Source organism: Rhizopus microsporus (assembly GCF_002708625.1).
Source record: "Rhizopus microsporus ATCC 52813 unplaced genomic scaffold scaffold_7, whole genome shotgun sequence".
NCBI classification, from domain to species: domain Eukaryota; kingdom Fungi; phylum Mucoromycota; class Mucoromycetes; order Mucorales; family Rhizopodaceae; genus Rhizopus; species Rhizopus microsporus.
Window position 1 is genome coordinate 948,654 of NW_019671922.1, and position 24,792 is coordinate 973,445.

A 24,792-nucleotide genomic window follows, 5' to 3' on the forward strand; every position below is an offset into this window, starting at 1 on the left:
AGATTGTTGTAGCAGCTGTTGGTGATGCTTGCGAAAATTACGAGGCAGAATAGTATCAGAGTTTGGCTCGATCCAAGGATGGACTAATTGGCCACAGACTTCAGAGAGAGACAATGGAACAGCAGCCACAACACTGCCCGGTAAACAAAGACGGGCGAAAAAAGGATGTAAAGTAAGCTGTCCGGCTAAAAGAAGGCGAACCAACTTTCGGATGCGATTACGACCCTGAGAAGGTCGTCTTTGCCCGTTCACCCATGCTTTAGGAATCAGATGAGAGCGATCAGGTGATAAACTAAAAGCATGGCTAGCCTGAAGAGACTTATAAGGCTTTTGCATCCTAGGTGAGCCATCTGCGGGCCAATTTATGATTTCCGATAGTGGTAAGGATAAGCAGATTTCAACAGAAACCTTAGGACGTTCGGACAAAGAGCTGTTGAGCAAAGTAAGAACTGTACCAGAATCAAAAAGAGCGTCGAAAGACCGAAATAGAACCGGAAGAACCCCTGGAGAATTCATTGCTAAAGGGCCTTTGAATATAAGCATAAATAATGTCAGTGACAACATAATATAAATAGCAGTCATAGATTCGCTATCCAAGTAAAGATATGATTCGAATGGACTTTTAAGTTCAATGTGTACTGGTTGATAAAAAGCTGAGCTCTGAAAACCACTTGCCGCGTGTCTTCACATGCAGAAATGATCCTAGACTTCAAGGCACTCTGGTAAGAACTGTGAGCACATTGATCAAACGGTAGCTTTCTTGTGAATGTTTTAAATTGTTGTCCCAAATTTCGGCTAAAAGCCTCGTTTTTTGACAACATATGATTAGGGCAAACTGGAGAGCTTGCTGACTTATGGCCAGTTTGCTTACAACTACTACAAACAATCGATGAAGAACATACTGCTGTTTTTTGTCTTTTTGCTTTTTGTTTTTCTTGCTTCACGCCTGAACTTTGTTTTCTTTTTTTTCCAGTGGATGTTCCAACTTTAATAAGAGATATAATAAGTTTTGAATATTAGTTTATAATGGTGAGTTACCATCGTCTACAGAAGCTTCTTTATAAAATTGGCATTTATAGTAACTTTTGCTAGCGTGTCCTATCTTCTGACAGCCTTTACAAATCGTATCTATATTATATACCAATGTATCAATGAATATTTTGCAAGTATCATAGATTTATCTTCAAACGCGTCATCTATGTCTCCTGTCAACTTTCTTTTATTAATGACTTGCTCTTTCTTCTTTTGAATAATGTTTTTAAACATGTCAATATTGTTGTCAAAGTTGAGTAAAAAGAGAAAGAAAGAAAGAAAGTAATAGGTTCATAATTTCATTTTATTTTGGAACTTTTTGTGGTCAGAGACAAATGTGGGTCAAATCAAGAGGCCATATGAGTTCTTCTAAATGATTGATGCTTACCTTATTACATAGTCATTCTTATCGATAGAGTTTCTTTCACAAACAGGCCCTTTTCAGTTGCTTCTGACGACTGACCACAGCTACTCAACTGTGTTTAGCTCTGACGAAGAGGATAATACACTTTTTCTCAAAATTACTGACACACTTTAAGAAATCATAAGCACTGTCGTATTTACCCTATAAACACTTAATCTTGTCGTATGAGATTACTATAAACCTCTACTCTAAAAAAGAGTAATACAAAGAGACTAACTATAAAACACGTTATTATCTAATAATGCGGCATACTCAATTCTTATGGGTCATGACTAAATTGGTTATTTAATAACTATGTCTTCATATAAAATAACGCTGTTTGTAATAATTAGCTCTCTCTCGTCTTATATAAAATAAAGAGGTTATATAGAGACTCGTCGACTTGTACTTCCTCTATCGCTTCTTTATATATTCGAGACATATCACAAGCACGAACTAAAATATTCCTAACGTCTTTTATGCTTCTATGAGCAGGACGCAGAATAGTCTCTAGCTTTGTTTTGACTGTTGCTGTCTTTCGATTCCCCATGAGCTGCTGAAGTTCTTCTTGTTTTGTTAACTTTCGATTTGGGCATGAGGAAGATCTTGCATTCTTGTGTTCTTTTTGGTGGCAACTTGTACAAACAATGTCTTTTTCTTGCTCATCATTGTGATCGTATTTCGCCTTTTTCTTTTCTTTTTTGTTCTCAATCTTCTCTGCTTGACTCATCCTTTTTCTCTTGGCTTTACCTATAATACATGGATGATGTTTATGAAGTCAAAGATGATTGAGGCTTCCATTATTTTACCTGTGGATGAGGTTTGATGTTTCTCATTTTCTATTTGTTTTTTTCTCTCGTACATTGCTTTAAGAATACTACGGACTTGATCGCGCATTTTGTTTAAAATATGAAAGAGATAAAGAATAACAATAATTGTAAAAGGTGCCTTGACAAGATTTATTTTTAACAACAATTTCTGTTTGACGACATTTTTTATTTATCTACAATACTATGTTCATTTTGCCCTTAGTCTTTTCTCTCCTTCTCAAGTTCAATAAATAAATGATATTAAATTTAACAGAAGAATGCCTTCCTTCTTTTAAGTGTCTATTTACTTGTGTAATTCTCTTAGACAGAACTGTAAAGTTGTTATCTATTGTTTTATCTAATGATAAAACAACTCATCACTCTCGTTTACAAATTATTTTATTTTCAGATAATGCAAGGCACTTTTTTATTTCGTGAAGAAACAAATGTAAATAATGACTTGGCATGTATGCAGCATGGGCCTGAATAATGCTCTGAAAGTGCTGCTCAAATCCAGTGTTTTGACGAAGACTGCTATTGCTTCTCAAGGTAAGAACAATATCACGGAAACCTCTGTCACTGTACTCAATTGGTATAACAGCAGCAATCTCTTCCATTTTTGGAAGGTTGTGAGTGTGTCTATCGCTTCCTTCAATTAAGCACATTCTCATTGATGGGCTGATAATGATGTATGGCGCACTGACTTCTCTTTGATTATTACCATCACTGACAGTGTTGCTGCTTTCATGGTTGCTCAATATCTCGTGTGCATGGCGATATATACGCGCAAAAGGGTTGCATTGGGCAAGCATGACCGAAAGCTCCCTAACGATCTTAGGATCAAGGTTGCTGTTTCGTGCTTGTCTTCTTTCAGCGGCATAGCATGGACCAAAGATATACAGCTGGGCGTAGGAAGGCTCACTGCCTTCAACTGGAGTCAAGGGGCTTTGACGATGGCAAAGTGCGCCATAGATCTGGAAGGCGTTTAATCCGCCTCTATTGTTATTGTTGTTGCTGTTGTTGCTGGCACGATCCTCAGGCGAAACAATATCGCAGCCCAACAAAGTAAAGGCAAAGGCAGCGTTTTACTGGCAAAGGTTGTCCTTAAAGTGACGGGCTTGAGTGTCCGTACGTTCGAGCAAGCCCTTCAAGTACTCAGGTGGATCAGGCAAGAGTTGCAACTGGACTGATCCCTGCTTGCAACATGACTCCCAGCTAGGATTTCTCATTGAAGATGTCTCTTGCCTTTCATTGATCCAGTGCAAGGCATGGCAGTGCGAGTATTCCTTGTCCATATATCTAAGGTCCAAAGGACGAAGGCGAGAAAGCTGCGAGATAAAAGCAGCAGGAGTGATCTGAGAGGGTTCTACTCTAGGTCTTCCCTACGTCTTCCCTACGTCTTCCCTACGTCTTACTGGGCTGCCTTCCTGCTCTTCTTGTTCAGCTCAACGTCTGCGGCGTGAAGCTGCAACTCTTTCTCTACACGCTTGGCAGCTGCGATAGCGTGAATCTGCTGGCAATGTCGCAACACAGGAGGAGCATATAGTTGTTCTAGAAGTATTGTTTTCCATTGTTCTAATGAGCGACAATGTTAGCAGACATATTCGAATCAAAAGAAACATTATTCATACCAAATTATTTCAAAAAGTTTATACGATGAGTAAAGAAAAGAAACGCTTATTGCGATGAGAAAGGGAAACGTTTATATTCGAAAAGAAAGGAAAGAAAGCTCATGCACATTCAGGAACCAAGTGCTTGTCGCGCAGGTTCGATGTTCGATTCGGAAAAAAAGCATTAAAAAGGCAGTCAAATTACGTGATGTGTTATAATAGTGTGTTATAGTGTGTTATAGTGTGTTATTAGAGTGATATTAGAGTGCTAGTGTGTTAAGTGTGTTATGATGATAGAGTGATTAGAGTGATTACAGTTTTATTATTTTTAAAGTTCAAAGCAGCTATTTATTTTTGTTTATTTTTTATACAAAGAGTCTATGATTCTATAAACTATATGAGGCTTATTCTTTCCTCAAATAACTCTTGATTCTTTCAATCACTGTCGATCTTAGTCTAAAGACGCCCATGTTCTCTGCTCCAGGAATATCGAATTTTGTTGCAAATGCTAAACATGTTCGATCATGTAATTGATTGCCTGTATCTATGTCTAGTTTGTCTCTCTTACGCATCGTCTTTGGCACAAGCGATTGATCACTTGATTCGCCCTTTTCGTTCATTGCATTAGATGCAAAGAAGTGTGTAGAAACCATATTGCATGCCTTATCTACTTTATCCTCCGTCAGTAACGACACTAGATATCTGTTCAAGTTTTGTTCATCAAACTGGTAATTCTCCGCTTCTAACTCGTTCCAGAGATTTTCAACGTCTTGATTACGTTTCTGCTCTACAAGTGAATCAATATAAACAGACAGTGCAAACTGTGAAGCTTGTTCGGGTATAGGCTCCTCAGTGGGCTCAATGACTTGGATATTTTTTGCGTCAGTGACTTTTAGTAAGTGCAGGTAATCATAGTATTTTTCAGGTAATGGTATACGATCTATGTCTGGGTCAATATTGTTGATACATGTTTGAGCTTTTCCCGGTTTTCGTAACGCATTCCACATTGTTTCTACGGCATCGTAATGCTTTTCATTTTGAAACATGCTCATTAAGGTAACATAAGTTGGTACGGTGATAGGTATACGAAGGTCAAGCATTGTTTTAAACAGTTGTTTTGCTCTTGTAAAGTTGCCCTTTTTGCTATATGCATCAATGAGAGGAGTGAATAAATATGCTGAAAGAATATTTGGTTGTGTGCCTAAATCTGGGTGTGTCTTTTCCAAAATATCTTCAATGGTTTCAGGCACATATGAGTCATAAAGCGCATGAGTTTTGACAACTGCACTTGTTGCATTCTTCAAAAAGTTTGATTGATGACTCCAGAACACCTTTGATCTGTCGATAGCTTCTTGTAGAATGGATTCTGCATATTCTAATTCGTTGGATTTTGCACAGCCATTCACTAGAATACTCCAAGTTTGCGACGTAGGCCTTAAGCCAGCTTGAAGCATACGTTCCATGACTGATCTAGCATCTGACGATAAACTGGCTTCGAAATATGTCTGCATGAGTATTGTCTCACAAGTTACACTTGGCTTGATGTTGTTTGCTTTCATTGTGTCCATGATAACCTCTACTGCTCGCACATCTCCACGCCTTGAATAAAAGTGCATAAGGATACCATACGTGTTTACGTCTGGTTTTATGCTGTCTGTAGACATGCGGCTATAAATCTCCAGCACCTTATCCATTTCATTGTTCATAACATATGCATAAAGTAGCGAGTTGTATACAAAAACGGTAGGCTGCCACTTCTTCGTATATGCTTCAAATATTCTTTCTGCACTTCCGATGTTGCGAGACTTGGCGTGTGCTTTCAGTAGTGCAGCAAGAAGATGTTGCGGCTTTGTTGGCAAATTTGCTTTAGTCAACAGTGTGGCTACTTTTTGAACCCTATCAGCATCTCCTCTATTCGCATAAAATTCTAATAAAGGCATAAATGTGCTAGCTTTTGGTCCAAATTCAGTATAACGCATAGATTCCACAAGATCAAAGGCATCTTGAGCTCTTCCGCTACTGATCAATCCTTTGAACACAAGATCTAACATCACAGTCGTCTTTGCTCCTGCACCTCTTAGCATACGAAAAGCCCCAAGTGCAGAATTGAGGTCACCAAGCTTTATGAAGCATTCAACAATGGATGAAGCAACATATTCATTTGGTCGAATTTTCTTATTGTGATACATATAACGGTAGATTCGTCGAAGCATTTTGAAGTCTTTTTGTTTTGCAAACATATCAATCAATGTGGCAAATGTATAGGTATCTGGCTGTAAACCGGCTTCTCGCAGCATATCGTAGGCTCTATTGGCTCCTTCAACGTCAGGTTCCGGTCTCTTGTGAGCATGGATATCAATCAACACATTAAAGGTAACAAGACTTGGCTGGATTCCATCCTTGTGCACCATTTCATCAAATAGTTTCATGGCTTGTTCGATATCACCCGCTCGGCCAACTTTATGTATTAATGCTGTCATCATTTGAAGCGTACGAGGTATGTTATTCTTTATCATAATGTCGTTCACTTGTAAGGCATAATCAGGACGTCCAGCGTTTGCAAAATAACAGACTATATTTTGATATATCACAGGATCCAGTTGTAATTCATTCGTCTTGGGTGCCATTTTTGGCCATGCCCAATTAGACAGCTTTTCTACCATGTCGTCTGAATAACCCGCAGATCGAATGCTTTCCAGCAGTGCAGTTGTTGCTCTAGCATTTGGTTGAACGCAGTGATAGAGCATATCTTCGTAAATCTTCATTATATTCAATGCTGCTTCTTTATTACCCATTGTCTTTTTCTGCCCTTCGTATGCAGTTATCATGATATTGAAAGCCTTTTTGTCTTCTGCCTCGTCCGACACAATCAATAGATTGTCATTTTTGAAATCAGTATACACCTTTTCCATTTCTTTTATCATTCCATTTTGACCAAGCAATTGTAAAACTAGTAATCTTTCCTTTCTACCCACTTTATATCCTAGCTGCTTCATGTCTTCTACGAGTGTCAAGACTGCTTCTAGTCCCAAAGCACGGCTGGGTTGGTGATAGAACTTTCGAACGAGACGGGCATACTGATCACGAGAGATATACTTTTGAACTTTCTGGGACGATAAATCTCTATAACACTCCCAGGCAAGATCTGTGCTACCTTTTCTAAGTAGCAAGAATGTATTTTCCAATAATGATTGTGCAATAACAGAGTTGGACTGATCTAAAGCTACTGAGAGAACAGTGTCGTAGTAGCGATCCTCAAATGGTTCCTGGGATTTCTCTTGCAGTTCGCGATTGGTTGTGTTTGTCGATAGTGATCTCATGGTGGGTATGTGTAGAGAAGGATTCCATTTTTGTGTACGATGGATTTTGATTGTTGTCAATGTTGAGTTATTGATCTCGCTTCTCTTTGCTATTGTCGACTGACGCCGAGAATGATTTCTAGAGTGAATAAGGAGCGAACTATTGTATATTTCAGTGGTGATGCATTTCAGTTTATGAGTATTTCTCTAAAAAAAAAGGGGAGGATAATTAGAATCGATATGCAACACACATGTCAAATTATATCTTACTCGGCATTGTTTACAAGTTGCAGCAGTTGTAAGAGAAAGCATAATCTCAGAGGTAGAACGATTATTAAGCCAAAGAGTAGGGTAAGCTTTTTTTATTTTATAGAATGTATGTACAATGCTTCTTTCTTGCTGCTACTTTTTGATGAATAAAAAAAGCAAACTGAAATAGACTTTTTATCCCTTGCCTACACATTTTTTTAAAAAAAGTCGGACAATGACAAAGAGAGCGCCTTGATTTGCACGTCACAAGCCTGTTTTTAATCACCGCTTAAAAAGTGCAAAGGTAGCTTTAAAGTTACTGAGATTTTAACAGTCATATTGAATATTGAAAAATAGAAATCCAAAATGCGTCATAGTCAAGAACAACAAAGCATCCAAATCAAGAGATTTTCTTTCTGCTTTAGCAATTGGCATTTATGGACTGCGCAAACTCTTGTTTAGGCAAACTCTTCCTGTATTCTCACCTAGCATCAGTCACTCCAATACTGATTTTATTTCTATTACCCCTTCCTTGCTTAACACAAGAGAATGACAGGGCCATTGCGATACAAACACTCGGTAAGGACTAAATAATACCTTATTTAACCTTGAGTTCATGACTGTTTTTTTTAGAATTTTCGAAAGTGCAAAAAATGGGTTATTCGACATATAAAGTTGAATAGAGACGTGTTTTTTTTTTTTTTTTTTTTTTTTTTTTTTGCTAAAGTCTAATACAATGCAACAGTAATTTTCTGACAACCTTCTACAGTACGAGGGGTAAGAGTGGAATTACCATCCATAGAGGAACCCTCTTGACGCTACTTTTGATCTTTGACCACCATCTTTCAATCAGATTGAGGAAAGAAGAATAAGGAGGTATACCCAAGTTAATGCTTTATCCATCTGCAGAATCAGAAAAATTGATGCTATTGTTGCAGACTTACAAAAAAGCAGTGTTGAACTAACAGCTATGGCGTAGAAAAGAGAGCTGTGTTGGTTCTGCTGACGCAATAAAGCAGCATAAGAATTTGAGAATAAGCGTGTCTTTCTTGAGCTAGTTAAAGCACAAATAACTAATAGAACGAATCATACGGCAAAATTGGTCGAATATATGCAAGGAACAGCAGCACACAACTTGAAGGGTCCTTTCAGGCCCAGAGCACAACAAACGGCAGCTCCTTACCAAACGCCGCGGACGACGTTTGCACCAAAAGAGAAAGCTGCACTAGAATATTGTTGAATAATGTCATATAAAGAATAAATTATCGTAAAATATATGTTGACTTAATTAGTGTGATTCTTAATACTTGGCGTTTCTCAAACATCACACTAAGAGGGCATGAATTTAGGTTGGTGTGACTGTATGACTGACTGAATGACATTTTGTGTGGATCAACTATTATCCAATCAAAATTTAAAGTTCAAACCACAAGTTTTTTCTTTCTCTTTCTCTTTTTTGCCCATAGCTTTCTATGATGAAAGGGAAACTGACAACGGCAGATATCCTATATGATTGCGCGACATGGTTATTCAATATTATGCTTGACGTATTCTTCCGGGAGATACGTCCAAGAGGGTCACATAAAATACCAAAGGAAGGTCCACTGATATTTGTGGCTGCTCCTCACGCTAATCAAGTAAAAGAACAAGCAGAAGAAATACAAAAAAAAAAAAATTCTGACATGCTGTAGTTTGTTGACCCGTTAATTGTAATGAGGGAATGTCATAGAAGAGTGTCTTTTTTAATTGCAGCCAAGTCAATGAGACAAAAAGCTATCCGATTCTTTGCCAACATGGTGCATGCAAGTAAAAAAAAAAAAAAAAAGAACTTTATGAACTATCAAGCAAGTTTTGACATAATTTCAATTTGTAGTTCCAGTCGAGCGACCACAGGATTTAGCTGAAACGGGTAAAGGTCGTATTCAGTTACTCAACTCGAAGACAGACCCATTGAGAATTACAGGCATCGATACAAAGTTTACTCAGCAACTGAGACCTACAGATTCGATCGTCTTGCCTCGTAGTAGTGGAAAGTTGCAAGTAGCAAAGGTTATTTCTGATACAGAGCTTTTGATAAGTGAACAGATCAAAGATAGACGCGCATTAGAATTTCTAGTGAAAGAAGGTGGAACAGCCTATAAATGCTTACCTCACATAGACCAAGATACGGTTTATGAACGAGTTTACTCTGAGTTAAATAATGGACAATGTATAACTATCTTTCCTGAGGGCGGTAGTCACGATCGTGTAGAGATGTTACCATTAAAAGGTTTGAATAGGGACAAAAAAAAACAAAAAACTATGACTAACTTTTCTGTAGCCGGTGTAACAATTATGGCACTTGGTGCTATGGCCAAGTATCCTGGGCTGGATGTAAAGATTGTCCCTTGTGGGCTCAATTATTTTCATGCACACAAGTTTAGATCAAGAGCAGTGATTGAATTTGGCAAACCCATCACAATTTCTCCTGATCTGGTCGAGCAATTTAAAAAGGGCGGTCAGGCAAAAAGAGAAGCATGCTCTTCTTTATTAGATACTATCTTTTATGCATTAAAGAGCGTTACAGTCAATACACCCAATGAACAAACATTGATGGTTATCCAAGCAGCCCGTCGTTTGTATAAGCCAGCTCATCGTCGATTACATATTGCTCAAGTCGTTGATCTCAACCGTCGCTTTGTCATTGGATACAATCTGTACAAAGATGATCCACGTGTGATTGATCTTCAACAAAAGGTATTGGCTTACAATCAGCTCTTAAAATACAATGGCTTGAAAGATCATCAAGTGCCGGAAATTACCATCAGGAGATGGAGAACATTTTTCTTGCTCTGTTATCGAATTATGATCTTTACTGTCTGGGGGCTGCTTTCGTTTCCAGGGTAACTTAATCGACATATCAGCAAGACCTGCAATCTAACACTCGCCTTAGATCGATTCTCAATCTTCCCATCGTGACCACTGCCAAATTGATTAGTATGAAAAAGGCGAAGGAAGCCTTAGCATCATCTAGTGTAAAGGTCAGGGCCCGCGATGTACTGGCTACTTGGAAACTTTTGGTTGGCCTCGTGCTGATTCCATCGTTCTACGGATTATATACCCTCATTGTATTTTGGTTATGCTTAAAAGCAGACTACATAGGCTGGCTACAAAAGATTCTGTTTCCAGCCATTACCTGGACACTATTACCGTTTGTTAGTTACGCCTCCATGCGATTTGCTGAGAATGGCATTGAAGTCTTCAAGTAAGTATATCTACATAGCTATATAATGATGACTAAATCAAATAAGGTCACTGCGTCCCTTATATGTCGCGTTGATAGACCCTGACAGTTCAGCTCATTTACGAGAAATCCGTGAAAGACTGTCAGAGGATATTACCAAGGTCATTAACGAGATTGGCCCACTTGTTTTTAGTGACTTTGACCCGAATAATGTATTCAGAAGCGACTCTACAAGTAAAGAGTCTGTATCAGAACTAGGTTCAGGCGGAAGAACATTCTCTCAGGTAGCCAATGAATTTTTGACAGGCACAGCCAAAGTATTGATGGACGACACGAATATATTCAACTGGACAAGACAAGAAGTAGAAGATCTTACTGCATCCGAATCTGAGAACGACTTGCTTTATCTTTTAGATAAGGAAGGATCTCTTCAAACAACCACTTCTGCAAGTGAAACAGAAAATTTTTACTCTGAGAAGAGAAGACGAAATAGATCAAAAAGTTCGAGAAGGGCTAAATTGGCTTGATTTAATTTTTGTACATATTTTTTTTTTGACATATGGCACCAGGTACTTTAATCATTGACAATGGTGCCTATACAATAAAAGCTGGAATTTCATATCCTGAAGCTCGGCCAAGGTAATAATAATGAGTTAGATAGAGACTCGTATTTTTTTAAATGAATTTCGATTAGAAAAATTCCTAATGCCATTGTTCGTGGAAAGACCAACAAACAAAATTATGTTGGTGATGAACTTGACGAATGCACCAATTACTCTTCTTTATATTATCGATTACCATTTGAAAAGGTAATGCAAGCAATAGAGAAAAAAAAAAAGACGATATGAATAAGTCAGTAAGAATATAGGGTTATTTGGTGAATTGGGATGTCGAAAAGACAGTATGGAATCGACTATTTAATCATGTAGCCAAGATCAAGCCAAAAGAAACTCGACTATTAGTGACAGAGCCTTGTTTCAATTTGCCCGTGATTCAAGAGAATTATGATCAAGTGATCTTTGAAGAGTTTGAGTTTGCATCCTGCTATCGAACTATGGCACCTCAACTGTGTCTATTTAATGAGCTTGGTGGATTATTTGGAGACAAGATAGGTTCTATCCCAGATTGTACACTCATTGTCGATTCTGGTTATTCCTTTACACACATCATACCATTTCTGAAAGGAAAGCCGGTCGCCAAAGGAATACGGAGAATCAATGTTGGAGGCAAGTTATTGACAAATCATTTGAAAGAAGTGGTATCTTTTAGACATTATGATATGATGGAAGAGACATACATTATCAATGATGTCAAGGAAAAATGCTCGTTTGTATCTCACGATGTTTATAAGGATTTAAAGACATCTAGGCAAGTATCTCTTCAGAAAAATACATTCTTTTGTTAATAATTCTTCTTATAGACAACATCATCTAAATAATCCAATTGTTCGAGAATATGTATTGCCAGATTTTGTACATGCACAGCAGGGATATGTTAGACCAGTAAAGGCAAATAGAGATAGCCATGAACAAGTACTCTTGATGAACAATGAAAGATTCATGATACCTGAAATCTTGATGCACCCCTCAGATATCGGTCTAGACCAAGCCGGAATACCTGAGGCTATTGTACAAAGCGTCAATGCCTGTGATTCAGGTAGGAAATAAACATTTTTTTTTTTTTTTTGCTAACTATTTTATCAGTCATTCATGGTTTGCTGTATGCAAATATTATTTTGGTAGGAGGCAATGCGAACATACCTGGATACATGGAAAGGATGTAAGTAATACCAAAAGGTAATGACATAGCTAACAAGAATCATGCTCCATAGTCAACAGGACCTTCGACAGTTAGTGCCAGTGGAATATGACATCCGAATCGTGACTCCACCCAGGTAAGCAGTAATATTTCGGGTAGATTTGGACAAGATAATAAATGATGTCATAGCCCAGATACATTTGCTTGGCATGGCGGTAATACATTTGTATCGCTTAGCTCCAAGAGTGAACTGCAAAAGATATTTGTACAAAGAAAAGAATATTTGGAATATGGAAGTGAAATATGTAGAAGAAAGTTTGGTGTTTTACGATAAAGAAAATATATTTTCTGATTGTACGACAAACATTGACGATCATCAAGTAAAGCCACTAAAAGTTAATCAGCGTTGGCGTATCTTATCATAATGCCAATTCGACGATTCTTTATATATAAAGACACTCTATTTAATAAACCTTTTCCAAACTAACCTTGTGTGCTTGTATTTAGCACCTATTATATTTCTTGAATAAAGAACCCTTTTGTTAATGTAGTATATCGTCATTTGATTGATTGGCACATTTTATTTCTTCTTATTTAGACAAATTGTCATCCCAGTTAACTTAACAGGTCACATATATTCTATGTAGTGTGCAATGCAGGATGTCAATCTATTTTTCTCTAGCTTGTTTGAATTTGGTTACAAATAATTGTCTTTTGGATCTGTGTGATTAAAAAAAAAAAAAAAAGTGCCCTTCTTCAATGAATAAACGGGGCAGTAGTATGTCAAGTAGGAGCTTGATATAATAGATAGCGCTAACAAAAATCTCTTGGTTGTTTCAGTTAATCGCGTTTGAGCTTTGATCTCACAACTTTGTACTTTTGTAATAATGTCAATCAAGCACAATTTTTTTTTCTGATATCTTTTTCTTAATATCTATCTAGTTACCATGGATACAAAGTGATGTTAGCAATGACAGTAAATAAATTCACTTTCAGCTAAACAATGGATCAATCTCTACAGAAAGATGAATCTGAGTACGTAAAAATCTATTTTAAGCTCTATCTTATATTGTTTCTTGGATATTAAAAAACCAGATTTATAAATAAAGAAATACTCTTTGTGTCTCTTTTTGCTTTATTTATATTCAAAAGGCACATTGTCGGAGATTTAATGTGAGCTTAAAAGGTTACACATGAATTAGGAGAGGGTACCACGGAATTAACAGCAGGTGTAATGAAGGTACCAAAATTAGAACGAAAATAATTTAAAAGAGCATCTTATCAACCATTTGAAACTCCTTCAATTTAAAAAGGTTCTGTTCCTTTTTTCTTCTTTTTCTTCTTTTTCTTTTACAAACGAAAGAAAGAAAGAAATATAACTTTTTTGAATTCACAAAAAAGCTTAATTATTGTCGTTGAAATCATCATCAATTTTCTTTTTTCCAACTGCAATCGTTTCTTTTTTTTATTCAACATACAACCCTTTCCAGTCTTTTTAAAATAAAAAAAGAACAACAACAACAACATGCGTACCGCCTTCCTTTGTCTCGCAGCTCTTGCTCAATTTGCTCTTAATGCTGCAGCAGAACCAATTACTATCCCACTTTATAAACGTACTGAAGAAGGTGCTATTTATAAGGCTGCTGGTAAAGCCCTCGACAACGGTGTGGTATGTATTTAGATTTGATTTAATACAATGTATAATAACCTTCTTTTTTTTGTAAGCTTGCTGGTAAAGTAAAGATTGGTTCACCACCTCAAGAGTTCGTCTTTGCCTTTGACACCAGTAAGATTTTTTATAAATTTAATTTTCTTGGTTGTACTTAATTTCTTTGTTTTTTAATTAGCGACCGGCTATTCTTGGGTTCGTGGTTCTACAGTAAGTTCCAGATCCTATATTGAATGATGGCTTACTAAATTTATTATTTATAGTGTAAAACTAAGAACTGCCGCGGTAGATGCACTTATTATTCTACAAAGTCTGACGATGCTGTCTCTACTGGCAAGAAATTCTCTGTAAACTATGGTGACTCCTGTGTAGATACTCACATCTATCAAGATACTTTTGAATTCGCTGGTCTCAAAATTAAAGACTTCCCATTCGGTGGTGCCTACAGAATGAATGGTTTTGCTTCTGGCTTTGGTAAATAGAAACTTATATCTTTTATATTTTGCAGTTACTAATATATACTGTTAGATGGTTACCTCGGTCTTGGCCGTAATGTTGACTGGAACGAAACCAAGGTTACCTCTTCTTCTGCCAACAGTAAGCAATTCTATTATCTTAATGAACTTTTTATTAATTTTTTTTCTTAGGCTTGGCCAAGCGTGACGCCCTTCCCGACTCTGCCTTTGTTCCTAACGCCTTCCAACAAGGAGCTGGCATCTCTAGTGCTCAATTTGGTATGTACACAACCAGCTCCAGCAGTGGATTCGATCAATCTGGAACCGTGAACAACGGTGCCACCAACTCAACCGTCACCAATACACCTTCTACTCCTTCTACCAGCACAGGCACTGTTACCTCTGGTGGTTTTGGTACAATCACCAAACGTAACAACGTCAAAGAAGAAGAAGAAAATCCCGCTGGTTACCTTGTCATCGGTGGTGTTGATACTAGTGCCATCGACGGTGATGTCAGTTACATTCGTTTAGCTGACGACCCTGATGCCAAAGCCAAGAACTGGGATCTCTGTATCCGTCATGCAAGCTTTGGTCCCTTACGATTGGATCAAAAGGCAAGAGCACTTGCTTCTATCAGTACTTCTACTAGTGTTATTGCCATGCCCCCTGATCAAGCAGATGCTTTCCATGCCAAGTTTGGTGGTTATTATGATGAAAAGACAAAGGTGTACAATATTAAATGTTCAGAAGCCAAGAAGCTCCCTCCTCTCAAGATGACACTTGAAGACCATATTGTTGAACTTCCTGCCAAATATTGGACTGGTGTCGTCGATGCTGATCGTGATTGCTGTTCTACCAAAATTACACGTGGTTCCTCTGACCGTGATTGGGTCCTTGGTACTAGTTTGACCAATGCATTCTATACTACTTTTGACCCTGATACTGAAACTGTTGGTTTTGCCATCAAGAAGGGACATTCTGATGATGGTCTCAGAGTGTACAAGAAGTCACATTAGATTGAAGACACAGCCTGATGTTTTAATGAAAATAAAATGGGAATCATTTTATTTTTTAATATTCTTTCTTATTCCCCCCTTCTTCCCTTTGTTATTTGATTTTAATGTGGATTTACCCTCAATGTTGGACTTATCAGAGAACAATAGACTTATAAATTACCTTTCAATAAAAACAAGTGTGCTTCCTTGTATTCTATTCAATGTTACTTCCCCTTACTTTTTATAGATCACGCTAATTACACAAGTAGAACAAAAAGTATGCCGGGGAAATCAAGGTGTTTCTTACTGTGCGGATCGAGCACCAGATGACGTTATCACTTTATTTTATATTCATTAGCAAACGATGTTATACTCATTTGTTCTTCATGTTATGCATATTACTTTTTGATTCCATTACAAGAGTCTGTTTGATATGTAGGGAAAACCTCGCAGTCTTAGATCGCAATTGTCGAGCAAAAGTACAAGGAAGAGAGAGATAGAGAGACTGAGCTTGCAGAAAGATGGGAGAAAAGGGGGAAATTGTTATGACAATGATCCTATTTGGGAGTCATGCTGTAAGCGGTACTTTACCTAGCTATCACCCCTTCTAACTTCTCCCTCCCTCCTTGATTATCTGTATAACATCTTAGTGGATACTGATGTTCTCTCAATAGTGCAGTTGCTTTAATTTTCTTGAAAAATAATATAGTCTCAGTTGAGAAATGTACAAATAACATTTGTATTGTAATACTTTCAGATCTACAATAGTCAAGAACCGTTGCTTCTTTTTATACGCTGCAGAAATAACAGCGTGTCCTCGTCCATCTTTGTATGCTTATTTTAAATGTCTGTAAAAAAAGCTGTAAATTGGAAAGAGAAAGAGAAACTATGGTTTCAATTTATATAAAAATTAATTACCAAAGTTTATATGGCTTATTACTAAACGACAGTAAACAAGGTTCATCCAAACTCAATGAAACAGTAAAGAAGACCTTAGATTAGATCTCCGAAATGAAATAACTTAAATTTTTTATTCATATTGCCTTTCTCTGTTCTTTTTCATAATGAGTCAACAGAAATTACAATCTAACCCTCGTGGTATTCCTGCTTCTCCATTTGTGGTACATATGATACGCCTACTAAAGGATAGGATAGAGCAATTGATGTTTTTTTATTAGGAACGCGTTGAAGACTATGTCTCCGCAGAGGAACCAGTTGAGGTTGTCTTGAAAAAGTTTCAAGAAGCCATCAGGTGAATATCAAATACAAAAAGAGAAAGAGAAAGTAATGTAATGTCTTTCTTTAAATAGTAAATACAAATTTATGGAAATCAATTTATTACAACGAAGAAAAGTATTAGAAGAAAAGATACCAGAGATTGAAAAGACGATTGCCATGGTTGACTTGCTAACAGAGAAAAAAGACAATCAGGAACCTTTATACACAGATTTTGAACTGAACGACACACTTTATGCCAAAGCAAAGATTGAGCCTTCTGACTCTGTTTATCTTTGGCTAGGTGTAAGTTAACCTTGTTGACAGCATTTCTTTGATTGACATCATCCAATAGGCTAATGTCATGTTGGAATATACTTGTGAGGAAGCCAAAGAATTATTGACCTCAAAGCTAGAAACAGCTAAAACCTCTAGAAAGAATACCTTGGAAGACTTGGAATTTTTACGAAGCCAAATTACAACAATGGAAGTGAATACTGCTCGTGTATACAACTGGGACGTCAAACAACGAAGACTCTTACGAGAACAACAAAAACAGGAAACCTCTGCTTAACTGTCGGAAATCCAATAAAATTTAAACACCATACATTTCTTGTTGTATTTTTGTTTTTTTTTCTTTTTTGAACAAATGAGTATACAGCAACTTGGAAAGATCTTGGGTATAATTGGAGCCATCTTTCTTGCTCATTCTGCCTATTCAACATATGAACGTAAATAGTTCTTTTTGCTTGAAATAAGAAAAAAAAAACTTACTTATTTACTTTAACAGATTTGGCTTACGTGAAAGCAGTAGATGAAGAAGATGCGTCAGTTCCTATTGAAGTAAAAGAAAAAAAGTCCAATGCACGCACTCAGTTACTAATAATAACAATAACAATAACAGATAGCAGTCGAATGCTTAGTATCGTCGTTTGTTGCACTTTTAGGTGTAATTTTATCAGCAGATTCCTTTAAACACATTGATATGACAGACGAAATACAGAAAATGTAAGCCTACTAAAACAAAAGAAGCAAGTATCTCATTGTTATTATAGGGGAATCGATACTGTCGACACAAGACCATCCTTTATCACGTTTAATCATCGACAAATCAAGTCTAATTCAAAATAAATTATTGATAATATTTATTACTATCCATCAATGGATCTTGCTGAATTCCACTTCCTTCAAAGAAACTAGTTGAGCTTGGAGAATTGGGTTCACCTTCTTCATTAAAGAAATCATCAAGGTCTTTAAGCGCATTCATCAAGTCTTCACCATATTGATTACCAGTATGTCTTGCTCCTCCCACACCAAGCATTAACTCTTCTCTAAAGATATGAGCATTTTCTGTTGTAATATTGCTTTCTCCTGTTAGCATAGAAAAGTCTTCTACTGAAAATTGAATGTCATGTTCCACAGGTACTTCGTTAGTAATAGAAGAACATTCAAAAACAACTGCATGAATATTCTCTCGCGTCATTTTCGATGCAACCGCAAAGTTATTGAATCCCCAAGCAAATTCACCATCCGCAATTGTCGATCGTTCTCCTGTCACAGTGGGGATACCTGAATTAAGAATGTGAAGTGCTTGATCAGCGTACTCTGTCGAAATGAGTTGTAACAGAGGCTCCAGTGCTACAATGTCTATACCTGCCTCATCATTCATTCTACTCTCTTCTTTCACATAGGGGAGAAGATTCTCGATTAGCAGTAGTCCTTTGTCTCGATAGAACGGAATCTTATTTTTCACCAGTAGCAGAGAAAAGATTAAGGCTTGTATACTGTACTTTGTCAAGAACACATCCCTGATGCTGCCAAGGATTTGCTTGAGATAATCCTCTTGGAACTTTGATTTTTGATTTGGATAAGTCATCAAAATTCGCTGAGCATCTGAAAGACCGTAGCCTTCAAAGAGGATCACCAACTTCTCTGCTAATTCTACTGCTGCAGGATCGACTGCATTCTCAGTTTCTAGACCATGAAGCAAGCGAGGTATACAGCCAAGTAACAGATACATCAGACGAGTCTCTGAAGGATCAATCAAGGGTAGATTATCCTGAAGCGAGATTGAATTGAGTATAACGAACGTCTTTTCTTCCACTGATGAGAATTGTAATCCTTTCAATAACAGTGGCTGAAGACCATCAAATTCAGTTGACCAGTCCTTTGGGAAGCTATCTACTAACATGGATATATCATCGTATTTATCAAGAACGATCTCTAATAACAGCAGAGCCTCTCCATGCTCGGATTCATAAGGACTGTAAAGACAAGCAATGGCAGCCCAAAAGAGTTGAGGGAATTGCTTGATTTGATCTTCATCCATAGCGTTCGCCACTTCAGTCAAGGTTATAATGATCTCCAAGGCAAATCCACGGATCTCTTCCGATTTATCGGCAATCGTGTTGGATAGCCGAGCTAGCATATCGGCCAACATGTGTTGGTTGAATGCAGGCATGAGAGCACGGAAACATTGGAAGGATCGACAGGCGATATGTCGAACAGAGCAACATGTGGCCCATTTTAACGCTGTTTCTCCCCATTTTTGACGTAAATCGTGGTCTTCATACGAAAAAACTTCTACCACTTGTTGAAGCAGCTGCTTCAATTCGAGAGCACTCGCGATACGTCTGTTGGTAGGTGTAATATTTTCATACACCCAGAGACGCTTACCTTCTTTACTTGACAGCCACTGAATAATGTCATATGCCTTTCTAGAAGCTTCAGAGTCTGCAGACTGCCGAATAACAATGGAGTGAATGAGGTTCATGAGAAAGCAACGAGATTGGTCGCAGATAATGCTAGTCAAATGATCGAGCTGAACAAAGATGTTGTGTAAGAAAAGAGGCAGATGAGGTGCTAAATCTGCACCAGCTTCGATAGCAAGGTCAACCAAGAAGGACATTGCCAATTGACCACGAGCAAATGTTGGTTTCTTCGGATAAGATGGTAGTACCTTTTCAGTATCAGCGACAAAGAGAAAAGGAAAAGCGTGGGCATGTCTACTGCTAACGTCTCTGACCTGAGGCACCATGGATCTAGGCGTGATTTCAGAAATAACCTCTTCTATAACCGAATTAAAGGCGTGCGTACGGCCCAGAAAGACAAACACTCGTTTAGCGTGAATTAGGAACCATGGATTACGTTTTTCTTGTCCCATATCGAGAAGATACATAATAATTGCTCGAACATTACGACCATTATCAACTAATTGACTCCAGAGGGCAGCAATTTCTTTTACGTATACATCGCCAAATTTAATCGTGATAAAATAAAGATTAGAGAGTACCATGTAAGCGGATGCACTTAGTTCTGTGTCATCTGTATTGACCGAAAGATCTAATTTTCGATGCCAAGGTAGCATATAAGTCAAAACTTCTCGTTGTGAAGAGGAACTGATGTGTTCAAATCGTTGGGTGATTTCCGAAAGCATGGAATAGGTCTGTTCTGGGTGATCCAGAGCCAATCGAGCAGATAAAAGTGTCTGTGTATGTTTATAGATGGCTGGTAAGCTGCTGGTTATGCCAATTTCGTATTCCTTTGCACAAGAGTCTGCAAACACTCGCTCTTCGATGACTCGAAGTAATTGAATAGCGGTCTTTCTGATTGCCTTCTTTGCATCACCTGTTTTGAATAGAGCAAGGCTCATGATTTGATGAATGTGATAAGGATAGTTCTCAAACTTGGTGATAATCTCTGCCAGTGCCTGAAAGTATCCCTGTGTAAACTCTAACTTTGGATTTCCTGCGTAACATTGTTCGATAATGTCATCCAACAGTACAGCTTGATCTTGATTGTATATCATGACTGCCTCTAGCGCTTGTCTAAAAAACAAGTCAGACAATAGGAAATACAGTATAAAAATATATAGTTATACCTAGCAATGCTGTGGTACTTTGGATCTCGACTTTCAAAAATTGCATCTATCCATTTTAAAACATTGAGTGTGTCAAATTGGATGATGGCCTGTCGAGCCTTCTTTTGACCAAGATATGCGTATAGAGGGCCTCTCTAGGAACAAGAGAGGGGGTTAGAAAGAAAACAAAAATGGTTTCTTTATGCGCTTACACATAAGGTTGCCATTGCACTTAGGGAAGCTAACTCCAGCAACTTCCTTTCTTCATCCATGAGCTGCATCATACTAGCCCTCTCTTTAGTTTCTTTATATTGTTCCAACACATCACGCATCATGGTTGCCTCTCGCTGTTGAGCTGTCTTTGCTGCGACTCCATATCCACACCATTCTTCAAACATTTTATACAAGCTAAGACGTGTCTCAAATGACATAATTGCCGTAGGATCTTCCAATTGCATGATGTTATTGTATAATTTTTCAACAAGTCTGCAGAGATACACTCTTAGACGCTGATATTCCCATTCGATTTGAGCCTCTGTGTCAGCCAAGAAAGATTTTGTTTCTTTTATACAGCTTGTCAGCACGTTTGTTACATTTTTATCAGAAACAAGCTCATATTGAGATAAACAGTCTGCTGTGAGTTCAAGCACGTTCAACACCGAGATTCTGAGTCGATCATTCTTTTTACTTCGCTTATTTTGGTAAGGCTTTTGGTTATTTCTCTGCTTGCCATCCTCTAGAATAATTCGGACATAACCATCAAGCTCATATATAAGTGTTTTATACACTTTACTATTGATATGGCCAAGAGCCTCTATGGCACTTTCTCTGATTTGACGATGCTCACTGGTTAAGCAAGGTAAAATCAGACGGAAGAGGTCTCGAGAACTTGATGCCTTGTCAGCGTTAGAAGAGCCTTTACGTCCAACACTTGACCATCTAGGTGTAGACGTCGGTGTTTCTTCTGTAGGGGTAGCAGTAATACATGCAAAGATCAAATAGATACGCCATTGTTCTACTATCTCTGGGCTTACGGTCTTTTGATTTGAATTGCTACTTTTTGACATGCTAAGGGTACCTGTTGCACTCGCTTTCATTGTCTCCATCCATGCCAGAATCGAAGGGTGGATTTGTAATATTCTGCCGCAGATACCTATTCGGCATTGTGCTATGGTTTGTGAAAAGTGCTGAAAGCACTTCTTGATGACCTCAGGATAGCAAATATTCCAAATTTTAAGATCGGACACATTATCACTTTCTGCAATTTGTACAATGACTTGATTCTGACCTTTTCTTTGATAATGAATGATTCTATTACGGGTTTCGGTTGATACCCTGCTCCCAAATAAGGCCCCAGAGTCCTTATCAAACTGAAGTATTTCTTGACCCACAGAATCTAGCATGCTATACATACTTTCTTGGCCCATGGATACAAGAAGGTCATCGCCCGCTGCTACATGCTTACTGACAATCTCCTTCATTTTTGCTGAAACACCCGCTGTGACCTTTAATATCTGGATGGCTAACTTGCGAATGATTGTGGACTGGCTGCATAAAAACAATAATCCATTTGCTTCTGTTTCTTGTAAAAAGTCCACTATTTTCCATACATTGGAATCTATGTACTCTTTCATGGCTTCATCTGAGCTCTTCTCAAGTATATTTGTTTCCAATTGAGTAATCCATATAGAGAGTAAGTCGAGGTAGAGCTTAATGATACCACCATGCTCATCCTGGCCAGTTCCATTGATGGGTCCTGTTGCAAGGGACTGAACAACATCCAAGAACTTATCGTCAATTGTGCAAATATATCGTGAGAATACTGTAACTGTTGTTTGACTGTCGATTTGCTCTGCTATACGTAATAGAGCTTTAGAAGCTGATTTTATAACCTCAGGATCAGTATGAACAGTGTATCTTGAGAGCATTTCAATTAATCTAGGTAGTGTTACACCTGCTGGCATAAGCCGTGGCATGCAGTCGATAATTGACTTGATCACGTCAAAGTAGGGTTGTTTATCTTTAGTGTATGAAACCAGAAAGGTGGAGTACTGATGATGTATTTGCGGCCCGCTTTCAGATGGTCCACCGCTGTTTGTAAAAATGGGAACAGTATAATTTGTTGTGGTTGTACTTGTAGTAGTATTCGCACTCGTAGGCGGACGAAGGATAATATTCTTTTCATCCAAGAGTAAAAGTCTTCCAAAGGTCTGATCCAAGACGATCAACGTTTTTGAAATGGTCTCTTCTACCTTGGACATCACGTCTGGTTTGATAGCACGAATAGGGCCTGAAAAAACATCAGCTGTACATGAGATAGATATCCCACACGCTGTCATGTCAATGTCTGAAGGAAAAGGTGGTAACTGGGTATTTTTTTCTAGATCGGAAAGCATTAATTTGAATGCACTTAGGGCAATAATCATCCTCTCTGGACAGATATTTTCTAGTGTGTGTGGAGCGCCTGTAGATGTTGTGTCTATGCTGAGGAGATAATAGAGTATCTTCTTTGTCCCTGATTCAACATCACGCATGAGTGAAAAGTAGATGATGAGTATAAAATGATCTAAAGGAATATCGGATGGATACACTGCTCGACGGAAAGGTGGGAATAATGTCTTGATGATGGTATCTAGCTTTTTATAGGTAACTGATGTACTTTCTTTGCATCTAAATAAATAAATCCATACAAGTCTTGATATGCATCCAAGCAACATTAACTTTGTATATTTATCTTGCTAATGAAGCAAATGCTAAGCTTTAATTCTATATTCTTCATCTTATTCTTACCTTGCTAAACTTTTGATAGCAGCTTTCCAGTATGGCTGTCCAATTTTCAGCAAAAAAATTCTTTCGACTTACGCATAACAGGGTAGTAATTAATGGGTATCCAACCTTGTGTGATAAAAATATATTAGAACAAAAAAAAAAAAAAAATAAAGAGAGAGACGAGAAAAAAAATCTTACAGAGATATGTCTTGGCTTAAGAATCATCTTTAGGGCACGAGGATACATGAGATCTACCGCCTTTGCCCATGCAGGGAAATTGACTTCAGCGTCTGCAACCTTTTTTTTGAAAAAGAAATAAAAAAGTTTGATCTCTGACTAATGCATGTTGACTTACTTCTGCTGCTGGTAATAATAATTGAATAAATAAGTCAGCATAAGCATGCTTTACTTTAGCACCATGAGCATTTTTAAAGAAACCAGCACAGCTATATATAAAATCAGCAGTTTCTTCCAAGGCATCAACAGGATATAGCTTAATCTTTAAATAGCGCATCCCTTTTATCAGCATTTCCATATGACTCTGTCTTTCTTTCATTATTGTTTGATTATTGTACTTTTCCAATTCGGCAATGAACCTATCACTCACTGAGGCAAACCTCACATTGGAGAGTTCACCAATCAATTCGGCAAATAAATCCATACTCGCTGTTCTATTCTTTGATCTCTTTATTGCTTCTCTATTAACAATGGTAAATATCGATAAAGGGCTATGTGATCTCTAGACTTACGGATCCGCTTTCTTTAATTGATTGAATACGATCTCTTCCAAGTTTTCGCCAAGATCATCAGGAAGTGAACCTGGATTGAGTTTTCTAATTATTTCGATTAATGCACGACACAAGATAAAGACCGATGCAAGCTGCGTTTGGATTAGAAAGCCAATAATGATTCAATTCCCATTTGTTATACTTACAGACTGTCTTTCTTTTAACACGGATTGTATTTGTCGAGTACGCGATAAGGGAGCACTTTCACTATAAAAAAATTAATCATCCCATTTAAATACAGCCAAAAACTTTTGTGTACCTCACTCTTTTGATCACTGAAGGATCCAGAGGCTCGACCTTTGCTTTTCTCCATCTCATGACTGCATCTATAACTGCACTTTGCTGTGTTGCTGCTAATGAAGATAGAGAGTATATCACTTTGTCAAAATTCTCGTCAGCACCTTGTCCTAGTAAGCTTCGTAAATCGATTTCGCTATCCTAAAGATATTATAAACATAAAGTTTTCAAAACATGAGTCCTTGTTTACCACTCCAAGGTTCAAGATGAGAGACATTTTTGCATCTGCTGCATTTTCAAACTGACTAAAAATGACATTCAATGCATAATCAGCACTTGACATTGAAACAAAATTACGATCTATTGAGGATAAAGCTGTGCTTTTATTGTTATTGCTTCGATTATCGTTTTGCTCATTGCTA

The 24,792-nt window shown here is 37.7% G+C and overlaps 10 protein-coding genes across 10 annotated transcripts; 5 read left to right on the plus strand and 5 right to left on the minus strand.

Moving 5' to 3' along the window:
• Positions 1–19: 19 nt before the first annotated feature.
• Positions 20–556, minus strand: RHIMIDRAFT_281694 (uncharacterized protein; the record flags this gene model as incomplete). The annotated part of the gene is given in 2 exon segments (XM_023613014.1): positions 20–121; positions 134–556. Coding segments are annotated over 2 exon segments (449 nt in total), but the record flags the coding sequence as incomplete, so codon positions are not given.
• Positions 557–1,784: 1,228 nt separating this feature from the next.
• On the minus strand, positions 1,785–2,332 carry RHIMIDRAFT_237232 (uncharacterized protein; the record flags this gene model as incomplete). Its single annotated transcript, XM_023608723.1, has 2 exons — positions 1,785–2,185; positions 2,245–2,332. The coding sequence occupies 2 exons, from the start codon at positions 2,330–2,332 to the stop codon at positions 1,785–1,787; spliced, it is 489 nt and encodes a 162-aa protein (XP_023466924.1).
• On the minus strand, positions 2,237–3,464 carry RHIMIDRAFT_306210 (uncharacterized protein). The gene has a single exon (XM_023614492.1). The coding sequence runs from the start codon at positions 3,054–3,056 to the stop codon at positions 2,622–2,624; it is 435 nt and encodes a 144-aa protein (XP_023466925.1). The 5' UTR covers positions 3,057–3,464; the 3' UTR covers positions 2,237–2,621.
• A 678-nt stretch (positions 3,465–4,142) lies between these two features.
• Positions 4,143–7,571, minus strand: RHIMIDRAFT_281696 (uncharacterized protein). The gene is made up of 2 exons (XM_023613015.1): positions 7,424–7,571; positions 4,143–7,360 (listed from the first exon to the last, which is right to left on the minus strand). Exon 2 carries the CDS (start codon positions 7,172–7,174, stop codon positions 4,259–4,261), a length of 2,916 nt encoding a protein of 971 aa, XP_023466926.1. The 5' UTR covers positions 7,175–7,360; positions 7,424–7,571; the 3' UTR covers positions 4,143–4,258.
• Positions 7,572–8,874: 1,303 nt separating this feature from the next.
• RHIMIDRAFT_201997 (glycerol-3-phosphate/dihydroxyacetone phosphate dual substrate-specific sn-1 acyltransferase) lies at positions 8,875–11,152 on the plus strand (the record flags this gene model as incomplete). Its single annotated transcript, XM_023606584.1, has 6 exons — positions 8,875–9,039; positions 9,094–9,208; positions 9,276–9,671; positions 9,723–10,284; positions 10,335–10,646; positions 10,693–11,152. 6 exons carry the CDS (start codon positions 8,875–8,877, stop codon positions 11,150–11,152), a joined length of 2,010 nt encoding a protein of 669 aa, XP_023466927.1.
• Positions 11,153–11,184: 32 nt separating this feature from the next.
• RHIMIDRAFT_287562 (actin-like protein ARP6) lies at positions 11,185–12,717 on the plus strand (the record flags this gene model as incomplete). Its single annotated transcript, XM_023613484.1, has 7 exons — positions 11,185–11,264; positions 11,320–11,434; positions 11,494–11,993; positions 12,046–12,281; positions 12,329–12,404; positions 12,457–12,519; positions 12,573–12,717. 7 exons carry the CDS (start codon positions 11,185–11,187, stop codon positions 12,715–12,717), a joined length of 1,215 nt encoding a protein of 404 aa, XP_023466928.1.
• A 1,030-nt stretch (positions 12,718–13,747) lies between these two features.
• On the plus strand, positions 13,748–15,808 carry RHIMIDRAFT_130426 (acid protease). The gene is made up of 6 exons (XM_023605537.1): positions 13,748–14,052; positions 14,109–14,169; positions 14,231–14,262; positions 14,316–14,526; positions 14,581–14,649; positions 14,700–15,808. Exons 1-6 carry the CDS (start codon positions 13,909–13,911, stop codon positions 15,521–15,523), a joined length of 1,341 nt encoding a protein of 446 aa, XP_023466929.1. The 5' UTR covers positions 13,748–13,908; the 3' UTR covers positions 15,524–15,808.
• A 758-nt stretch (positions 15,809–16,566) lies between these two features.
• RHIMIDRAFT_201944 (Prefoldin, subunit 3) lies at positions 16,567–17,291 on the plus strand (the record flags this gene model as incomplete). Its single annotated transcript, XM_023606579.1, has 4 exons — positions 16,567–16,623; positions 16,681–16,754; positions 16,813–17,023; positions 17,073–17,291. 4 exons carry the CDS (start codon positions 16,567–16,569, stop codon positions 17,289–17,291), a joined length of 561 nt encoding a protein of 186 aa, XP_023466930.1.
• A 75-nt stretch (positions 17,292–17,366) lies between these two features.
• On the plus strand, positions 17,367–17,729 carry RHIMIDRAFT_237238 (uncharacterized protein; the record flags this gene model as incomplete). Its single annotated transcript, XM_023608724.1, has 3 exons — positions 17,367–17,448; positions 17,508–17,560; positions 17,622–17,729. The coding sequence occupies 3 exons, from the start codon at positions 17,367–17,369 to the stop codon at positions 17,727–17,729; spliced, it is 243 nt and encodes an 80-aa protein (XP_023466931.1).
• A 120-nt stretch (positions 17,730–17,849) lies between these two features.
• RHIMIDRAFT_237239 (uncharacterized protein) lies at positions 17,850–24,713 on the minus strand (the record flags this gene model as incomplete). Its single annotated transcript, XM_023608725.1, has 10 exons — positions 17,850–20,544; positions 20,598–20,731; positions 20,789–23,314; positions 23,367–23,471; positions 23,544–23,642; positions 23,701–24,043; positions 24,095–24,225; positions 24,280–24,340; positions 24,393–24,571; positions 24,621–24,713. The coding sequence occupies 10 exons, from the start codon at positions 24,711–24,713 to the stop codon at positions 17,850–17,852; spliced, it is 6,366 nt and encodes a 2,121-aa protein (XP_023466932.1).
• Between the last annotated feature and the right edge of the window lie 79 nt (positions 24,714–24,792).

What these genes read in the sequence shown, in the direction of transcription:
- RHIMIDRAFT_281696 (XM_023613015.1), bottom strand. Translation starts at nt 7,174, where the DNA reads ATGAGATCACTATCGACAAACACAACCAATCGCGAACTGCAAGAGAAA.
- RHIMIDRAFT_306210 (XM_023614492.1), bottom strand. Translation starts at nt 3,056, where the DNA reads ATGCTTGCCCAATGCAACCCTTTTGCGCGTATATATCGCCATGCACAC.
- RHIMIDRAFT_130426 (XM_023605537.1), top strand. Translation starts at nt 13,909, where the DNA reads ATGCGTACCGCCTTCCTTTGTCTCGCAGCTCTTGCTCAATTTGCTCTT. An exon ending in AAGCCCTCGACAACGGTGTG is followed by an intron (nt 14,053 to 14,108) that starts GTATGTATTTAG and finishes TTTTTTTGTAAG; the next exon opens with CTTGCTGGTAAAGTAAAGAT. An exon ending in TACCTCTTCTTCTGCCAACA is followed by an intron (nt 14,650 to 14,699) that starts GTAAGCAATTCT and finishes TTTTTTTCTTAG; the next exon opens with GCTTGGCCAAGCGTGACGCC.